This window comes from Sander lucioperca, chromosome 4 (assembly GCF_008315115.2).
Source record: "Sander lucioperca isolate FBNREF2018 chromosome 4, SLUC_FBN_1.2, whole genome shotgun sequence".
NCBI lineage: Eukaryota > Metazoa > Chordata > Actinopteri > Perciformes > Percidae > Sander > Sander lucioperca.
Window position 1 is genome coordinate 29,361,608 of NC_050176.1, and position 16,029 is coordinate 29,377,636.

General features: G+C 43.1%; 1 protein-coding gene across 1 annotated transcript in view; it reads left to right on the plus strand.

Annotated features, from left to right (window-relative positions):
- The window catches only part of LOC116052165 (E3 ubiquitin-protein ligase pellino homolog 1-like), a 43,019-nt gene that overhangs the window by 24,804 nt on the left and 2,186 nt on the right, over nucleotides 1–16,029 (plus strand). Inside the window, exons 3-6 of the mRNA XM_031302692.2 lie at nucleotides 1,673–1,802; nucleotides 3,300–3,401; nucleotides 8,575–8,772; nucleotides 11,478–11,666. Coding sequence (XP_031158552.1) covers nucleotides 1,673–1,802; nucleotides 3,300–3,401; nucleotides 8,575–8,772; nucleotides 11,478–11,666 — 619 coding nt within the window. The remainder of the gene's footprint in view (nucleotides 1–1,672; nucleotides 1,803–3,299; nucleotides 3,402–8,574; nucleotides 8,773–11,477; nucleotides 11,667–16,029) is intronic.

Consider the following 16,029-nt stretch of genomic DNA (forward strand, 5'->3'; position numbering starts at 1 on the left):
ACCGTTTCCGGTTCTTCTGCACCTGCACTCTCTGCACTGTCATTGCAGCCGGGGAATGACTGTAACGGCACTGTGGCGGCACTTTCTCCTTATACATATAGTATAGTTGTGACATCACAACCGTACCAAAGTCCTAACGGCTCGTTTAAAGGCACAGTTTCTGAATACGGGCTGTGTGCACATATCTATGGATTGAGCGTCTTGATACTTTCACAGTATTTATACAGCAGCTTTATAATCAAACAAGATATGGAAATCTCACTTTTTTTTACAATAGGGGACCTTTAAGACTTATTGGTCTTGATTTGAGTTTCATAGCGAAGACTTGAGACGTTGTCCCACCTCTGGTAGACAGTGCTTATTGTTTAGGAGCAACGTAACTCGGCCTGAAGCCAGTTTAATGTGTGAAGAGACTCCACCACGGCGAAGAATGCAGCTGACTTGCTGACTGGAGGCCATTCACTGCAGACACAAGAGAGCGCCTGTGGCTCAGGGAGGCTGGCTGCTGTGGGTTCAGACCTTTTGTTTCTCTTTTATATTATTATATCCAGATCTGCAATAAAGCCGTCTGGCACCCCAGACTATCACACTCTTTCAATCACTGACGTATAAATCTGGATTGGGCTTCTTTTGGCAGATTTATACGATCAAAATGTGATGATTGCCTCATTAGCATTTAGGGCGTTAGAATCACAAATTAAATCCCTCTTGAAAACACATCTTTCACAGACTTTGTGGCCTGAAATTACTTTTATCTGTTAAAACTAGGGCTGCAACTAACGATTATTTTCATAGTCGATTAATCTGTCGATTATTTTCTCGATTAATCGATTAGTTGTTTGATCTGTAAAAATGTCCAAACATGGTGAAAAATGTGGATCAGTGTTTCCCAAAGCCTAAGATGACGTCCTTAAATGTCTTGGTTAGTCCAAAACTCAAAAGATATTCAGTTTACTGTCACAGAGGAGAGAAGAAACTAGAAGATATTCACATTTAACAAGCTGGAATCAGAGAAATCAGATTTTTTTTTTTTAATAAAAAAATGACTCAAACGATTAATCGATTATCAAAATAGTTGACAACTAATCAATTAATCGATTCATCGTTGCACCTCTAGTTAAAACCTATTTTATATGGGGCGCCTGGGTGGCTCACCTGGTGGAGCGTGCGCCCCATGTACAGAGGCTCGGTCCTCGCCGCAGTGGCCGCAGGTTCAATTCCAACCTGTGACCCTTTGCTGCATGTCATTGCCCCTCTCAAGTCTGATGCCATAAAAAATTATCTTAAAAAATATATATATATATATATATATATATATATATATATATATATATATATATATATATATATATATATATAAATAATATATTATATAATATATAATGCCACCGCGTAACTTAATTCTATTGATTATTTTAATTATTTTGTATTGTTTTATTTTTTACTTATTCTCTTGTGTAGCTCCTTCCTCAATGTTTAATAACTTTTAAATAGTTTTTTATCGTTGTTTGTTTTCCATTTTCAGTTGGTCTTGTTAAGCAATTTGTAACTTTAAATAAAATGCTATATGAATAAAGTTTATTATTATAAAATCAGTGCTGCGGTTCTGTAGGTAACCTGTGTGGATGTTCTGTGAAAGTTATGAGACATTGTCCACCGTGTGTGTGTTCAGGTGTAACGGCTCTCTGCCCAGCGGTGACAAGGGGAGGCGGAAAAGTCGCTTCGCTCTGTGTCGCAGGAACAAGTCCAACGGTGTGAAACCCAGCACTGTCCACTCATCCTGCACCCCACAGGCTGCCAAGGTGACACACACACACACACACACACACACACACACACACACACACACACACACACACACACACACACACACACACACACACACACACACAGAGACACACACACACAGACACACAGACAGACAGACACACAGAGACAGACACACACACACACACACACACACACACACACACACACACACACACACACACAGAGACACACACACACACACACACACACACACACACACACAGACACACAGACAGACAGACACACAGAGACAGACACACACACACACACACACACACACACACACACACACACACACACACACAGACACACACACACAGACAGACAGACAGACAGACACACACACACACACACAGACACACACACACACAGACAGACAGACAGACAGACACACACACACACACACACACAGACACACACACACAGACACACAGACAGACAGACACAGACAGACAGACAGACAGACACAGACAGACAGACAGACACACACACACACACACACAGAGACGCACACACACAGAGACGCACACACACACACAGAGACACACACGCACACACACACACAGAGACGCACACACACAGAGACGCACACACACACACAGAGACACACACAGACAGACACACACAGACACACACACACACACACACAGACAGACAGACACACAGACACACACACACACACACACACACACAGACAGACAGACAGACAGACACACACACACACACACACACACACACACAGAGAGAGACACACAGACACACACACACACACACACACACACATTTATATACACACACACACACACTACTACTGCTGGGTTTGCTGCAGGGAGGACACGCAAAAAAAATACAGCGGGCCCGTGGCGAAAAGTTGAGACAGACTCAACTTTTGAAGAAACACAACCCAACGTCACGCTGCTGCGGCCGATCATGTAACATCACTGCCTCTATCTCTGCCACGTATTACATTTCGGCTACGGCGAAAGCTCTGCGTGGAGCCTCCACAGAACTGTAAAACAAGCTCAAGCCGCGCTGAGGCGGTACTAAAATCTGCAATGGAAAACGGACGCACAGTGTGTCGAGTAGAGTCGAGGCGAGTCGAGCAGGATGGAAAAACGCCATAAGTACAACCCTTTGAACCATGCGCCCGGTGCACAGACCCCTAACCCCACGGACACTTCTTTCCGCCGTCAAACTAGCAAAAGTGGATTTGGACACGCCCTAAACGCACCTGCGCCAGGCTCTTCACGCCGTGCGCTTAGATCTTTAAAATAGGGCCCCTAAACTGGCAAACCGTTTATATGACATTTTTCAAACGCCGCCACCCCTAGCCATCTCACACGCCCACTCCTGGATTGATGGCATCTTTTCGCAGACTTCAAGCATCATTAATAAAATTTGCCATCATCAAGTAAAAAAGAACAACGGCTGTGTGTGTCATGTTTCTCATATCTTAATGTAAACGGTGCATCTCCTGTGTGTTTCTGAAGGCTGTAAGCAACAAGGAGCAGCACAGTATTTCCTACACTCTGTCCCGGGCGCAGACGGTGGTGGTGGAGTACACGCACGACAGCAACACTGACATGTTCCAGGTCTGTAGCATCCCATAACTCTTCCTGATCTCACTTCAGATATTGTAGAATAATGTTCTTACTATTTTCAGATAAATATAATAAGAATGTAAAAGGTTTTCATAAGAGACCAAGTGTGTTTTGGTGTTAAATGGGTAGCCTATATCAGTCCTTCCAGAAAAATGTGGAGTTTTTTTGTGATTGTTGTGGGGCAAAAATCCTTGATTATGCGGCACGTTTTCTTAAAAAATGCGATGGAATATGTGAGATATTTATGCAATTTTATGCGCTGAAATTGCGGGAACTTGCAAAAATTGCGGTTTCCTCGTGGCTTCATCGCGGGGTTTGCAGCTTTTCGATGATGTTCACGTCGCGTAATTACGTCACTTCATAACGTTCCCATGGCAACAGGGGAAAACAGCTGCTCTTGTGTGAAGTAAAGGCAACATTTTTCAACTTTCTGCTAAGATATATGTGTGACTTTTTTGCAACGAAAATGCGGTGATTATGAAATCATGCAAGCACCGCATAGTTTGCACGGAAATCGGCAATTTATGCGGCGAAAGTGCGGCGTATTTGAGAAAATACCCGCATAAATATGCAGACTTTGGCTGATTATGCGTTGAATTATGCGATCACATAATCACGTTTTTCTGGAGGGACTGATTATTGCACAGAGTTGTGTGCACAGAAGGTTTAGCTTAAGCCATAACTATGGAGTAGTTAAAGGTAGAGCTGGGCAACATATCGATATTATATCGATCGTGATATGAGACTAGATATCGTCTTAGATTTTGGACATCGTAATATGGCATAACTGTTGTCTTTTCCTGGTTTTAAAGGCTGCATTACAGTAAAGTGATGTCATTTTCTGAACTTACCAGACTGTTCTAGCTGTTCTATTATTTGCCTTTACCCACTTAGTCTTTATATCCACATTACTGATGATTATTTATCAAAAATCTGATTGTGTAAATATTTTGTGAAAGCACCAGTAGTCAACACTACACTACAGCACGACAAAGCAGAAACAGGAAGCATGGATGAGTTCGAGGGCAAGCTTTCCGAGCATGTGCATTGCAGCAACTGCATTCTGACTGGTACCGGATGCCAGGACTCTGAGTGACTGCAAGTCTCTCTTGTAAACTTACTGTGTTAAGATGAGTTCTTTTAGGGTGAATGAAAGGCTTGATCCGACCAAGTAGGTCATCCAATCGTTGTGCAGACATTCTGAAGTATTCAAAGTGCTTCTCTTCGTCTATCATCCCCATTTGTTTCACGAGGATATTGAACTCACCATATTTATGTCTGGCGTTATTCAAAGGACCAACATTCCAGCCACTGTTGACGTTGACGTCAATGCTGCTGCCAGTTCTGCCGTTGTTTACCTTTTTCTTCTAGTTCTTAGAAATAGCAAAAGTCGGTAGCCTTTCCTCATTAGCGCCACCTCTGTTCAGGAGAAGACTGCAACTAGTGTTCGAGTCCGACCTGAGACGATTTCCTGCATGTCTTCCCCCTCTCTCTCTCTCCACTTTCATATCTAGATGTTCTTTCCATTAAAGGCTGAAATGCCCCAAAATAAATCTTGAGAAAGAAAGAGAAAGTAAAAGTGGGTACATGTTGCTCAGTGCAGGAATTCCCTCAACCCATAAAAGACCGTTTAGGGCAAAAGGAAAACCCAAAAGGAAAATAAGAAACCACAAATTGAGGAAATAGAAAAAGAAATGAGAATCAACAGAAGCTGCAAACAAATGTGATAAAATTGCTGTGATAAAAATCCCAGAAAGTATCCAGTTTTTTAATAATGTAAAATAGTAGTTAGTATAGTTATTATAATTATATAATTATATTATAACTTATTTGTTGAGGCAGCTGTATATGTACAGCACGTTTCCGCAACAAGGCAAGTCAACGGGCTTTACATTAAACATTAAAGAGCAGTTAAAAACCATGTTTAAAGAATTGTTAAAGAGAATATAAAAAAAAGGATGAGGCAGGTATGAAATACAAGAAGATAAGTTACAGTGCAGTGTAAGAAATGAACAATTACTTCTAATACATACCTACTACCATTTAAAAAAATAAATAAATGAATAATAATAATAATTAAAATGCTATGAAATTGAATAAAACAACCAAAATTCAATGAAAGTAATCATTCATTTTACCTGTAAAGCATGGTGCATCCAAGTTATTTTGGGTAAATTTAGTTGTAAGAAACATATTTCTGATATAAAAAACTTTGAAAGCAGGTCAACAGAGAGCTGCAGCACTCAAAGCACTCAGTTGGACTTTTCATGCATGTCTCTGGCACCGTGAGCCCACATTTTCTGTTTGCAGTTTGTTTTTATATTTTTGTTCATGAGACAGGCGGGAGCTAAAGGCTTTCTTAAATCAGATCACGGACACAGTGCCACAATGTGTCACAACTCCGGGCAATGCATTCTGGTAGCGTTTGCGGCGACTTTCAAGAAGCAGGGCGTCGAGTTTCCCGCTCCTTTTTGCATAAAGTTGAATCCAGGCTACTTTATGCAAATCAGGGGCGTCCAGCTCGACTCGTCGCCTCTGGGATTTTTGTTTTTTTTAAGTAGAAACCCAGTAGCTTACAGACATCAAACACAACATACACATGCATCGTAAACAGGATGAAAAAATGACAGATCCACATGAATAATATGGACAATAAAAGAAAAGATACTAAGTAAAAAAAATGCACATGCAGTCTGCATGGTAAGGTGCTCTATGAGAGTGTGTGTCATGGTGGTATAGTGCAAATAAGTCCAATAGTGCAAGGATAAAGTCTAGAGACCAGCATTAAATATGGACAATATAAGAGAATAAAGCAGTAAACAGTGGGCCAGTGGACAGTCAGTACATAACTATTGTTATTGTTGTTATAGGAGGTAGTGGAAGTGGTGGAGAGGGAAGAGAGGCAGACAGACTATGCCGAGAAGTCTCTCTCTCCTCTTCCCTTTTGTGAAGTCAGTCAGTCTGTCAGTTGTGCACGGCAGTGTGCGTAGTAAAGTGACCATTGTCGATCTAAAAGAGAGACAGATTTAGCAGCTGCAGCTTATTTCTCGCGTAAACTGTTTCCAGAAACACATTTTGGGGAACTAGCGGCGAGCCCCCATGTTTGTTTTGAAATCCAGGAGCAGACAGCCCACGAGTGAAACGTTCGTCCAATCAGGTGCAGCCATCGTGACTGTAGGAAGGGTGGAGCCTGTTTTCGTTGCTTGTCATTGGTCAGTGAAGAGAAACTGATAACTGCTAGTGGCGAGCCTACAAAGGAGGGATAGACCGTATATCGGCCCTGGCTGATTATCGGGCCTTTTTTAGCAGTTTGCAGATTATAATTTAAGATTTACTGTATTCTCGTTTTGGGTCAAATGGCCTTTTGAATGGGAGAGCTAGGGGCACTACTATGATTGCATCAAAATCTCTATTTTTAAATCACTTAGGGCCCTGACACACCAACCAGATGGCCGACCGTCGGCAGTAAAGCCAGTCGAACTGATCAGTCGGGTCCCGAGGTCCAAAAAATGCCTCAAAACACACTGAGGCGACGCCGACTTGAGCGTACGCTCTGCGCATGCGCGAAACGTAATACGTCTCCATAGCAGCAGGCGGCGCTGCTCTGTATTGTTTCCATTAACAGTCTGATTATTTCCCAGAAAATGAAAACCGGCAGCTGATTGGACGAACGCATCACGTGGGGCTTTTTTCTCCAGGAAATTCACAGCCAGACTGTCATGGCGGCTCGTTCAGAATACGATCTCATATTGTACTAAAATAGTTCACCGAAACGTGTTTCTGAAAACATTTTGAGAGAGAAATAGGCCGTGCAGTTGCTGAATCTGTCTTCATTTCAGATCGACAAAGGTCAGTTTAAAAGATTTTCCTCAGATTTTGAGCAGCTCATCCGCTCCCCATTTCCGGGTGAGTCCCGACTGCCCTGTCTCCGACTGAACACGTCAGGTCGGCCAAAATGAAGGCCGACGGCTCCTCGGACGGCCGACGGCACGGGACACACCGAACACGGCAACTAATGATTATTTTCATAGTCGATTAATCTGTCGATTATTTTCTCGATTAATCGATTAGTTGTTTGATCTATAAAAATGTCAAAACATGGTGAAAAATGTGGATCAGTGTTTCCCAAAGACTAAGAGGATGTCCTCAAATATCTTGTTTAGTCCAAAACTCAAAAGATATTCAGTTTACTGTCACAAAGGAGAGAAGAAACTAGAAGATATTCACATTTAACAAGCTGGAATCATCCATCCATCCATCTTCGTCCGCTTATCCGGTATCGGGTCGCAGGGGGAGCAGCTCCAGCAGGGGACCCCAAACTTCCCTTTCCCGAGCCACATTAACCAGCTCCGACTGGGGGATCCAGAGGCGTTCCCAGGCCAAGTTGGAGATATAATCCCTCCACCTAGTCCTGGGTCTTCCCCGAGACCTCCTCCCAGCTGGACGTGCCTGGAACACCTCCCTAGGGAGGCGCCCAGGGGGCATCCTTACCAGATGCCCAAACCACCTCAACTGGCTCCATTCGACGCGAAGGAGCAGCGGCTCTACTCCGAGCTCCTCACGGATGACTGAGCTTCTCACCCTATCTCTAAGGGAGATGCCAGCCACCCTCCTGAGGAAACCCATTTCGGCCGCTTGTACCCTGGATCTCGTTCTTTCGGTCATGACCCAGCCTTCATGACCATAGGTGAGGGTAGGAACAAAAACTGACCGGTAGATTGAGAGCTTTGCCTTCTGGCTCAGCTCTCTTTTCGTCACAACGGTGCAATAAATTAGGCTGGAATCAGAGAAATCTTATTTTTTTTTAATAAAAAAATGACTCAAACGATTGATTATCAAAATCGTTGGCGATTAATTTAATAGTGGACAACTAATCGATTCATCGTTGCACCTCTAGTTTTTTTTTTTAACACAGCATAATAATATGTGATTAATAAATGTATTTCACGTTGTCTTAACCTCAGCGTTCTATTCGGGGCGCGATATTACGACTCCCACTATGAACCACAAACATTATCATTCATTTTATAGTAAACTTTAACACAGATTTGTATTATTATTGTATAATGTCGACTGACATTTTCGTCATGGAAATTTGCCAAAAAGTCCTGAAAACGTCATGGAAAGTATTGGTTAAAATGCGTATGTTTGGTCTCTGTTCCAGATTGGTCGTTCCACGGAGATTCCCATTGACTTTGTGGTGACGGACACGCTGCCCGGTGGTCAGAACCAAGCTGACGACCAGGCGGTTCAGAGCACCATCTCCCGCTTCGCCTGCCGCATCATCTGCCAAAGGAATCCTCCTTTCTCTGCACGCATCTACGCTGCCGGCTTCGACTCCTCCAAGAACATCTTCCTCGGGGTAGGCCGCAGTTCACTGCTGCCGTAAAGTCCAGTTCAGACCAAAGATTCGCAATGAGACAAAACTTATTTTTTTTAGAACATAAGTATTTGTATTTATTATAAGGATCCCCATTAGCTGACGCCTAGACGACCAGCTAGTCTTCCTGGGGTCCAAAACAACATTTAATCAGACATTATTAAAGTGCCCATATTATGAAAATATCAATTTTTTCTGGGATTTTGGGTGTTATTTTGTGTCTCTGGTGCTTCCACACACATACAAACTTGGGGAAAAAACATCCATGCTGTTTAGAGTGAGATACGGTTTCTGAATGTGTCCTGCCTTCAGTCTCCGGGTGAGCTGGTCAAAATCTGCACGGCTTTCAGTAGCCAAGACGAGGTGGCTAACCATAGCATGCTAGCGGTACACTGCTACAACACACACTAGTTCACCCTAATCTACAAAAGAACTACTTCCATGTCCCTGTTCTGCAGGTATTCCACGCAAAGTTGGAAGTGTGCCCTCGTTTAGAAGAAGTCTCCCAGCTAATCCTGCCTTGTACTACTGAAGTTGGAGAAACAGCTAGCTAGCTCATGTAGTCCTTACCTAGCTACTGAGCATGTGGTCTTACCTAGCTACTGAGCATGTGATCTTACCTAGCTACTGATCATGTGATCTTACCTAGCTACTGAGCATGTGATCTTACCTAGCTACTGATCATGTGATCTTACCTAGCTACTGAGCATGTGATCTTACCTAGCTACTGAGCATGTGCGACTGCCAACAAAGATGTTCCAGCAGTGAGAGGTCTCACTCTGTAGCTAAAACAGAGACCTGAACACAGGGTGAAAAGAGGAGCTGCAGCAATGTGCAGTACAACTAAAATATGGTGGTTTTAGAAAATTAAACCATGTAAACCTATTCTGATATAACCTCTAAAATACAATTATGAACCTGAAAATGAGCGTAATATGAGCACTTTAAAACATGTCATGATATATAAAGAAAAGAAATAAAATAAAATAAATACAACAATTTCTGCTTACAGAACTAAACACATAAGACTCCAAAAAAATAAAATAAATAAAAATTAAATAAGATAAAAACAAACCAAGCAAATAGAGAATTATCTTGAAAACAAAGTTATATATTACAGTATATTACATGGCTAACATTAAGGTAGCTCACACAGACAAAGATGAAAATCTAATATATTTAATAATTTAAGTGAAGGTAAGATTTGACTTTCTTTTTGAAACGTACCTTTCCTGCAATAAAACGAATGTTACTTGGTGACATCACCTGTTTCAACAGCCAATAGAGAAGGCCACGGGTAAAGTCAGCTACAAGCTATAGAAATAAAATGACCCATAATCCATTTTATTTCTATGTTATAAAACTGTCGTGAGCACGGTGTGCAGTGGAGCGAGCTAGAGAGTGACTGAAGAGAGGGCGCGCCGATAGAACAAAGTCGTAATCAAAGAAATAAAATGTTTTCACTGATTCATTACTCAGTCCCTCCAGAAAAATGTGATTATGCGATTGCATTTTTTCAAATACGCCGCACTTTCGCCGCATAAATTGCCGATTTCCGCGCAAAATATACGGGGTTTGCATGATTTCATAATCCCCGCATTTTCGTTGCAAAAAAGTCCCATGTATCTTAGCAGAAAGTTGAAAAATGTTGCGTTTACTTCACACAAGAGCAGCCATTTTCCCCTGTTGCCATGGGAACATTATGAAGTGACGTAATTACACGACGTGAACGTCATCGAAAAGCTGCAAACCCCGCGATGAAGCCACGATGAAACCGCAGTTTTTGCAAGTTCCCGCAATTTCGTCGCATAAAATTGCATCAATATCCCACATATTCCATCACATTTTTTAAGAAAACGTGCCGCATAATCAAGGATTTTTGCCCACAACAATCACAAAAAACTCCGCATTTTTCTGGAAGGACTGATTACTAGAAATATAGTCACGATGTTCCACTTCCAGGATTGCTCCGGTGCCGCTGGAAATTTCACCGGATGTTCCTCTTTTCGCCGGATGTGCGTCCCCTTCCTCTGTCTCTGGCGTTCTAACCTCCGGTGGATTTGTGAGGACTATGGTTAACTGCTCCTCAGATCTCCGCAGGGTAAATCCAGACAGCTAGCTAGACTATCTGTCCAATCTCAGTTTTCTCTCGCACGACTAAAACTATTTTTGAACGTACACGTTCCACCAAAACAAGTTCCTTCCTGAGACTATTTAGCAGAGGCACCGTGGCTCCGTCCGGCGCTTAGCACCGCCCAAGACGATTGTGATTGGTTTAAAGAAATGCCAACAAACTAGAGCACGTTTTTCTCCCGTCCAGGAATGCTGTGTGGACTCGCCAGACCTTCCCCTACAGCTCTGTGGAGGAGGGTCTGGCAATGCGAGACTATTAGAAAATACAACTGCAACTGTAGCAAGCATCTCACTATCACCAACGTTATCCACATTCATATTTAGACGCAACAAATGATATATCCAGCTACAAAAAAAAAGCCTGAAAGTCGGAAATTAGAACAGAAGTACAAAGAGTCGTTGCTATGGAGATGATACACAGTGTCGTCACGCTGCAGACCGGCACGTTTCAAGTCGTTTCGTAGTCAATCGACGGCGAGACGAACGGCGATACTGTGTTTCATAACTTGTGTTCAGTGTAATAAGAGGCAATTATTGTTTTAACCTTTCCTCAGGAGAAGGCGGCCAAGTGGAGGATGCAGGATGGTCAGATGGACGGGCTGACCACCAACGGCGTTCTGGTGATGCACCCGCGCCACGGCTTCAGCCAGGGCTCCAAACCTGGCGTGTGGAGGGAAATGTCCGTCTGCGGAAACGTCTTCACGCTGCGGGAAACCAGATCATCTCAGCAGAGAGGCAAGACGGTGGGTGACTCCTTACGTGAACATAATCCACTGCACTCCAGTGATGATATCCAAATTGGAAACTCATGCTGCGTTCCAGGCAGCCCGTAACTCGTGTTTTCACGACCTTCTACTGGTGAAAGTGTCCTGGAACCGCAGTCAAACCCGTAACTTACTCCCCGTGAACTGGTACCAGATGGTTGTTCTCCCAGTTACAGTTTTTGACGTCACACACACATAAACAACAGTGGCGCCCCCTGTTGATGCTTTACAGACGCCGGTGATTAACGGTGATAAATAGAAATAAATAGACATGAATAGGCAACGTAAAGTAATTCTGCACATTGTAATCAAAACAAGACACATACGATTGTGTACTACTACAGGTTATGTTTATTAAATGAAGACCAAAATATGTCGCAGACTAGAAATCGCTAGTATCAGCTAGCGGCTAGCTAACGTTAGGTAGCCGCTAGCCAACGTTAACGTTAGGTAGCCTAACCTGAACGCTGCCAATGACACGTTTAGCTAGCCAGCTCGTGACTTTGCCTGGAACGCAACTAGAGCTGCAACTAACGATTATATTCACAGTCGATTAATCTGTTGATTATTTTCTCGATTAATCGATTAGTTGTTTGATCTATAAAAATGTCAAAACATGGTGAAAAATGTGGATCAGTGTTTCCCAAAGACTAAGAGGACGTCCTCAAACGTCTTGTTTTGTCCAAAACTCAAAAGATATTCAGTTCACTGCCACAAAGGAGAGAAGAAACTAGAAGATATTCACATTTAACAAGCTGGAAACAGAGAAATCTTATTTTTTTTAATAAAAAAACGACTCAAACGATTAATCGATTATCAAAATAGTAGGGCTGGACCCGAATATTCGAATATTCGTTCGGTGGGTTGGTATTCGATTTGAAAATTTGACATTAAGAATATTCATTTTTTTGTTTGTTTTTTTGTTTTTTGTTTTTTTGCACAACCTGGCATCCCCCTCCAAACGGTTCTCATTCGCGCTTGAATATGTTCGAAATATAATACTCTCTTTTACAATTTTCTTATATAGCCTAGCCATTTTAATAGGATGGACAACCCAACCTCGTTATACTTAATAAATATATTTGCTTCTTCTTGGACTACTAAAGTGTTCCTGCAACGGGAGTATTCTCTGGCTGGAGCAGAACAGTTTGCATGGACAGAAGTGCATGAGCTTGTATTTTGGGCTAAGCTGCGTTGCTTTGACATTGTGGAAAATAAAATAATAGAAACAAAATGTATTATCCTTTTTACCCGTTATTATCAATCTAAATTAATCTACTGCGAAATATAGGAGACTTTGAGATTTTACTGGGACGTCACGTCACATGCCCCAGTTAAAACGCCCACGAGTGTAACGTCATTACCGTCACGATTCAGCGAAAAAGAAGACAAAAATGCCGAAGACTTCATCTGTGTGGGAGAACTTTAAAGTGCCCATATTATGAAAAAAATCACTTTTTCTGGGATTTGGGGTGTTATGTTGTGTCTCTGGTGCTTCCACACACATACAAACTTTGAAAAAAATCCACCCATGCTGTTTAGAGTGAGATATGGTTTCTGAATGTGTCCTGCCTTCAGTCTCTGGGTGAGCTGTTCAAAATCGGCACGGCTTTCTACGTCACAAGCCGAAACGAGCAGGCTAACCGCAACCATTAGCTCGTAGCGTTAGCATGCTAATGCTAACGCTAGCATGCTAACGCTAGCATGCTACCTCGTTCTCAATAGCAAAGCACTGCTACAACACACACAAGTTCACCATAATCTACAAAAGAACTACTTCCATGTGCGCCCTCATTTAGAAGTCTCCCAGCTAATCCTGCCTTGTAACTGACTGAAGTTGTAGAAACAGCCTTTCTTTTACTGTCTATGGAGCTAGCTAGCTGACATGATCTACATCTGAGCTACTGCACATGTGCAAGTGCAATCAAAGATAGTACAGAAGAAGAAAAGAGGTCTCACTCTGTAGCTAAAACAGAGACCAGGTGAAAAGAGGATCTGCAGCAGTGAGAGAGAGCGGTGCAGTACAACAACAATATGGTGTTTTTTGAAAATTAAACCATGTAAACCTATTCTGGTACAACCTTAAAATACAATTATGAACCTGAAAATGAGCATAATATGGCTGCTTTAAATTAAGTGAGGACAAGACAAAGGCAGAGGGTCAGATATGCAATTTTAGACTGGCCTACCACAACAGCACATCAAGCTGAGAAATCCCCTGAGTTCTGTAAGTAGAACGAGCTGCTTATATCCGCCATTTACACCTGATAAAAATGTGCACTTAATTTTCATGGAAAATAACGTGACTTGCGAATAGGCTACGGCAGTTAATGACGAACAGTAAAAACGTAGCCTACTGTAGCCCAGCCTAATAATAATTTGTCTATATAGGTACATCCCCAGGTATCGCGTTCGCAGCCATCAACATCCTCAACCACACCAAAAACTTCACAGCAGTTACTACAATTTCGAAGCTTCGAAGATTCAATGCTCCTTACTACCGAAGCTTCGAAGCTCAAAAAATGGCATTCGGACCAGCCCTACAAAATAGTTGGCGATTAATTTAATAGTTGACAACTAATCGATTCATCGATTCATCGTTGCTCCTCTAAACGCAACCATGTCGTGAGTCGTGACTTGAAGTCGTAACTTACGGGCTAAAAATTGTGTCAGGAACGCAGCATCAGACGTTTTCATAGTCTTTTTTTAATATCAGAAATTTGGGTTTCTTTTGACCAGATTGCCCCAAAGTAAGATAAGATAAAATACAACTATTTTACTATATTGTTGTTTCTGTTCACACAGAAAATGTTCTTGCGTCGTCTGCTCCGACAATCAGCCGATAATATTCAAAAACATCTTCCCGTGTGGACACAGTCCTGTGTGTAGCTCTGGTCAGTCGCCGTGAAGAAGGCCTGTGTGCCGCGACCCGTTGGTGCGTGTTTTACTTTTTGCGATGCATCAGCCGCGTCAAAAAAGGCCTTTTTAAATATCTTTGTCAACAAGAGTGCCTTGGTCTTCACGCTGTTCTGTCCCCGTTGGATGTCACCTGATCCAAAGAGTACCTTGTTCAACTTTTTTTCAACCACCACTTTTTTCCACATAAAAAAATCATCTGTTTGGTCACCCAACAAACATCTGACACACCTTTCCGTCTCTCTCTCACACACACACACACACACACACACACACACACACACACACACAGGCAAACACATGGGCACACACACACACACACACACACACACACACACACACACAGGCAGACACACAAACACACACACACACACACACACACACACACACAGAGGCACACACACAGACACACACAGACATGCACACACACACACGAAAACACACGGACACACACACACAGGCAAACACACGGGCGCACACAGAGACACACACAGAGGCACGCACACAGACACACACAGGCAAACACACACACACACAGACACACAGAGGCACACACACACACACACACACACACACACACACAGGCAAACACACGGGCACACACACAGACATACACACAGAGGCACGCACACACACACACACACAGACATGCACACACACACACACAGGCAAACACACGGACACACACACACACACACACACACACAGGCAAACACACGGGCACACACAGAGACACACACAGAGGCACGCACACAGACACACACACACAGAGACACACACACACACAGGCAAACACACACACAGGCACACAGAGGCACACACACACACAGGAAAACACACGGGTGCACACACACAGACATGCACACACACAGACACGCACACACACACACACACACACACAGGCAGACACACACACAGACACACACACAGAGTCTAGGAGCATTTTACTAATGCTCTGTTAAAATAACAATGAAATGCTGCGTTATTGACTTTAGACCAGGTTTTTGTTGGTCAATGGTGCCATCACTTCCCGCTGCCTCAAGATAGCAATACGCCCAGAATGCACCTGAACACACCTCCCTGTAAGACCAGCACGCCCAGAATGCACCTGAACACACCTCCCTGTAAGACCAGCACGCCCAGAATGCACCTGAACACACCTCCCTGTAAGACCAGCACGCCCAGAATGCACCTGAACACACCTCCCTGTAAGACCAGCACGCCCAGAATGCACCTGAACACACCTCCCTGTAAGACCAGCACGCCCAGAATGCACCTGAACACACCTCTCTGTAAGACCAGCACGCCCATGGGTGCACAGATGGGTGCAGGTGCATTTGTTATTTAAACGACGTGGGCGCTGGACGGGAAACTGACAACTGCGTCGGTCTTAAACTAGCAAAGACACTTGTGTCAGGCTTTGCGC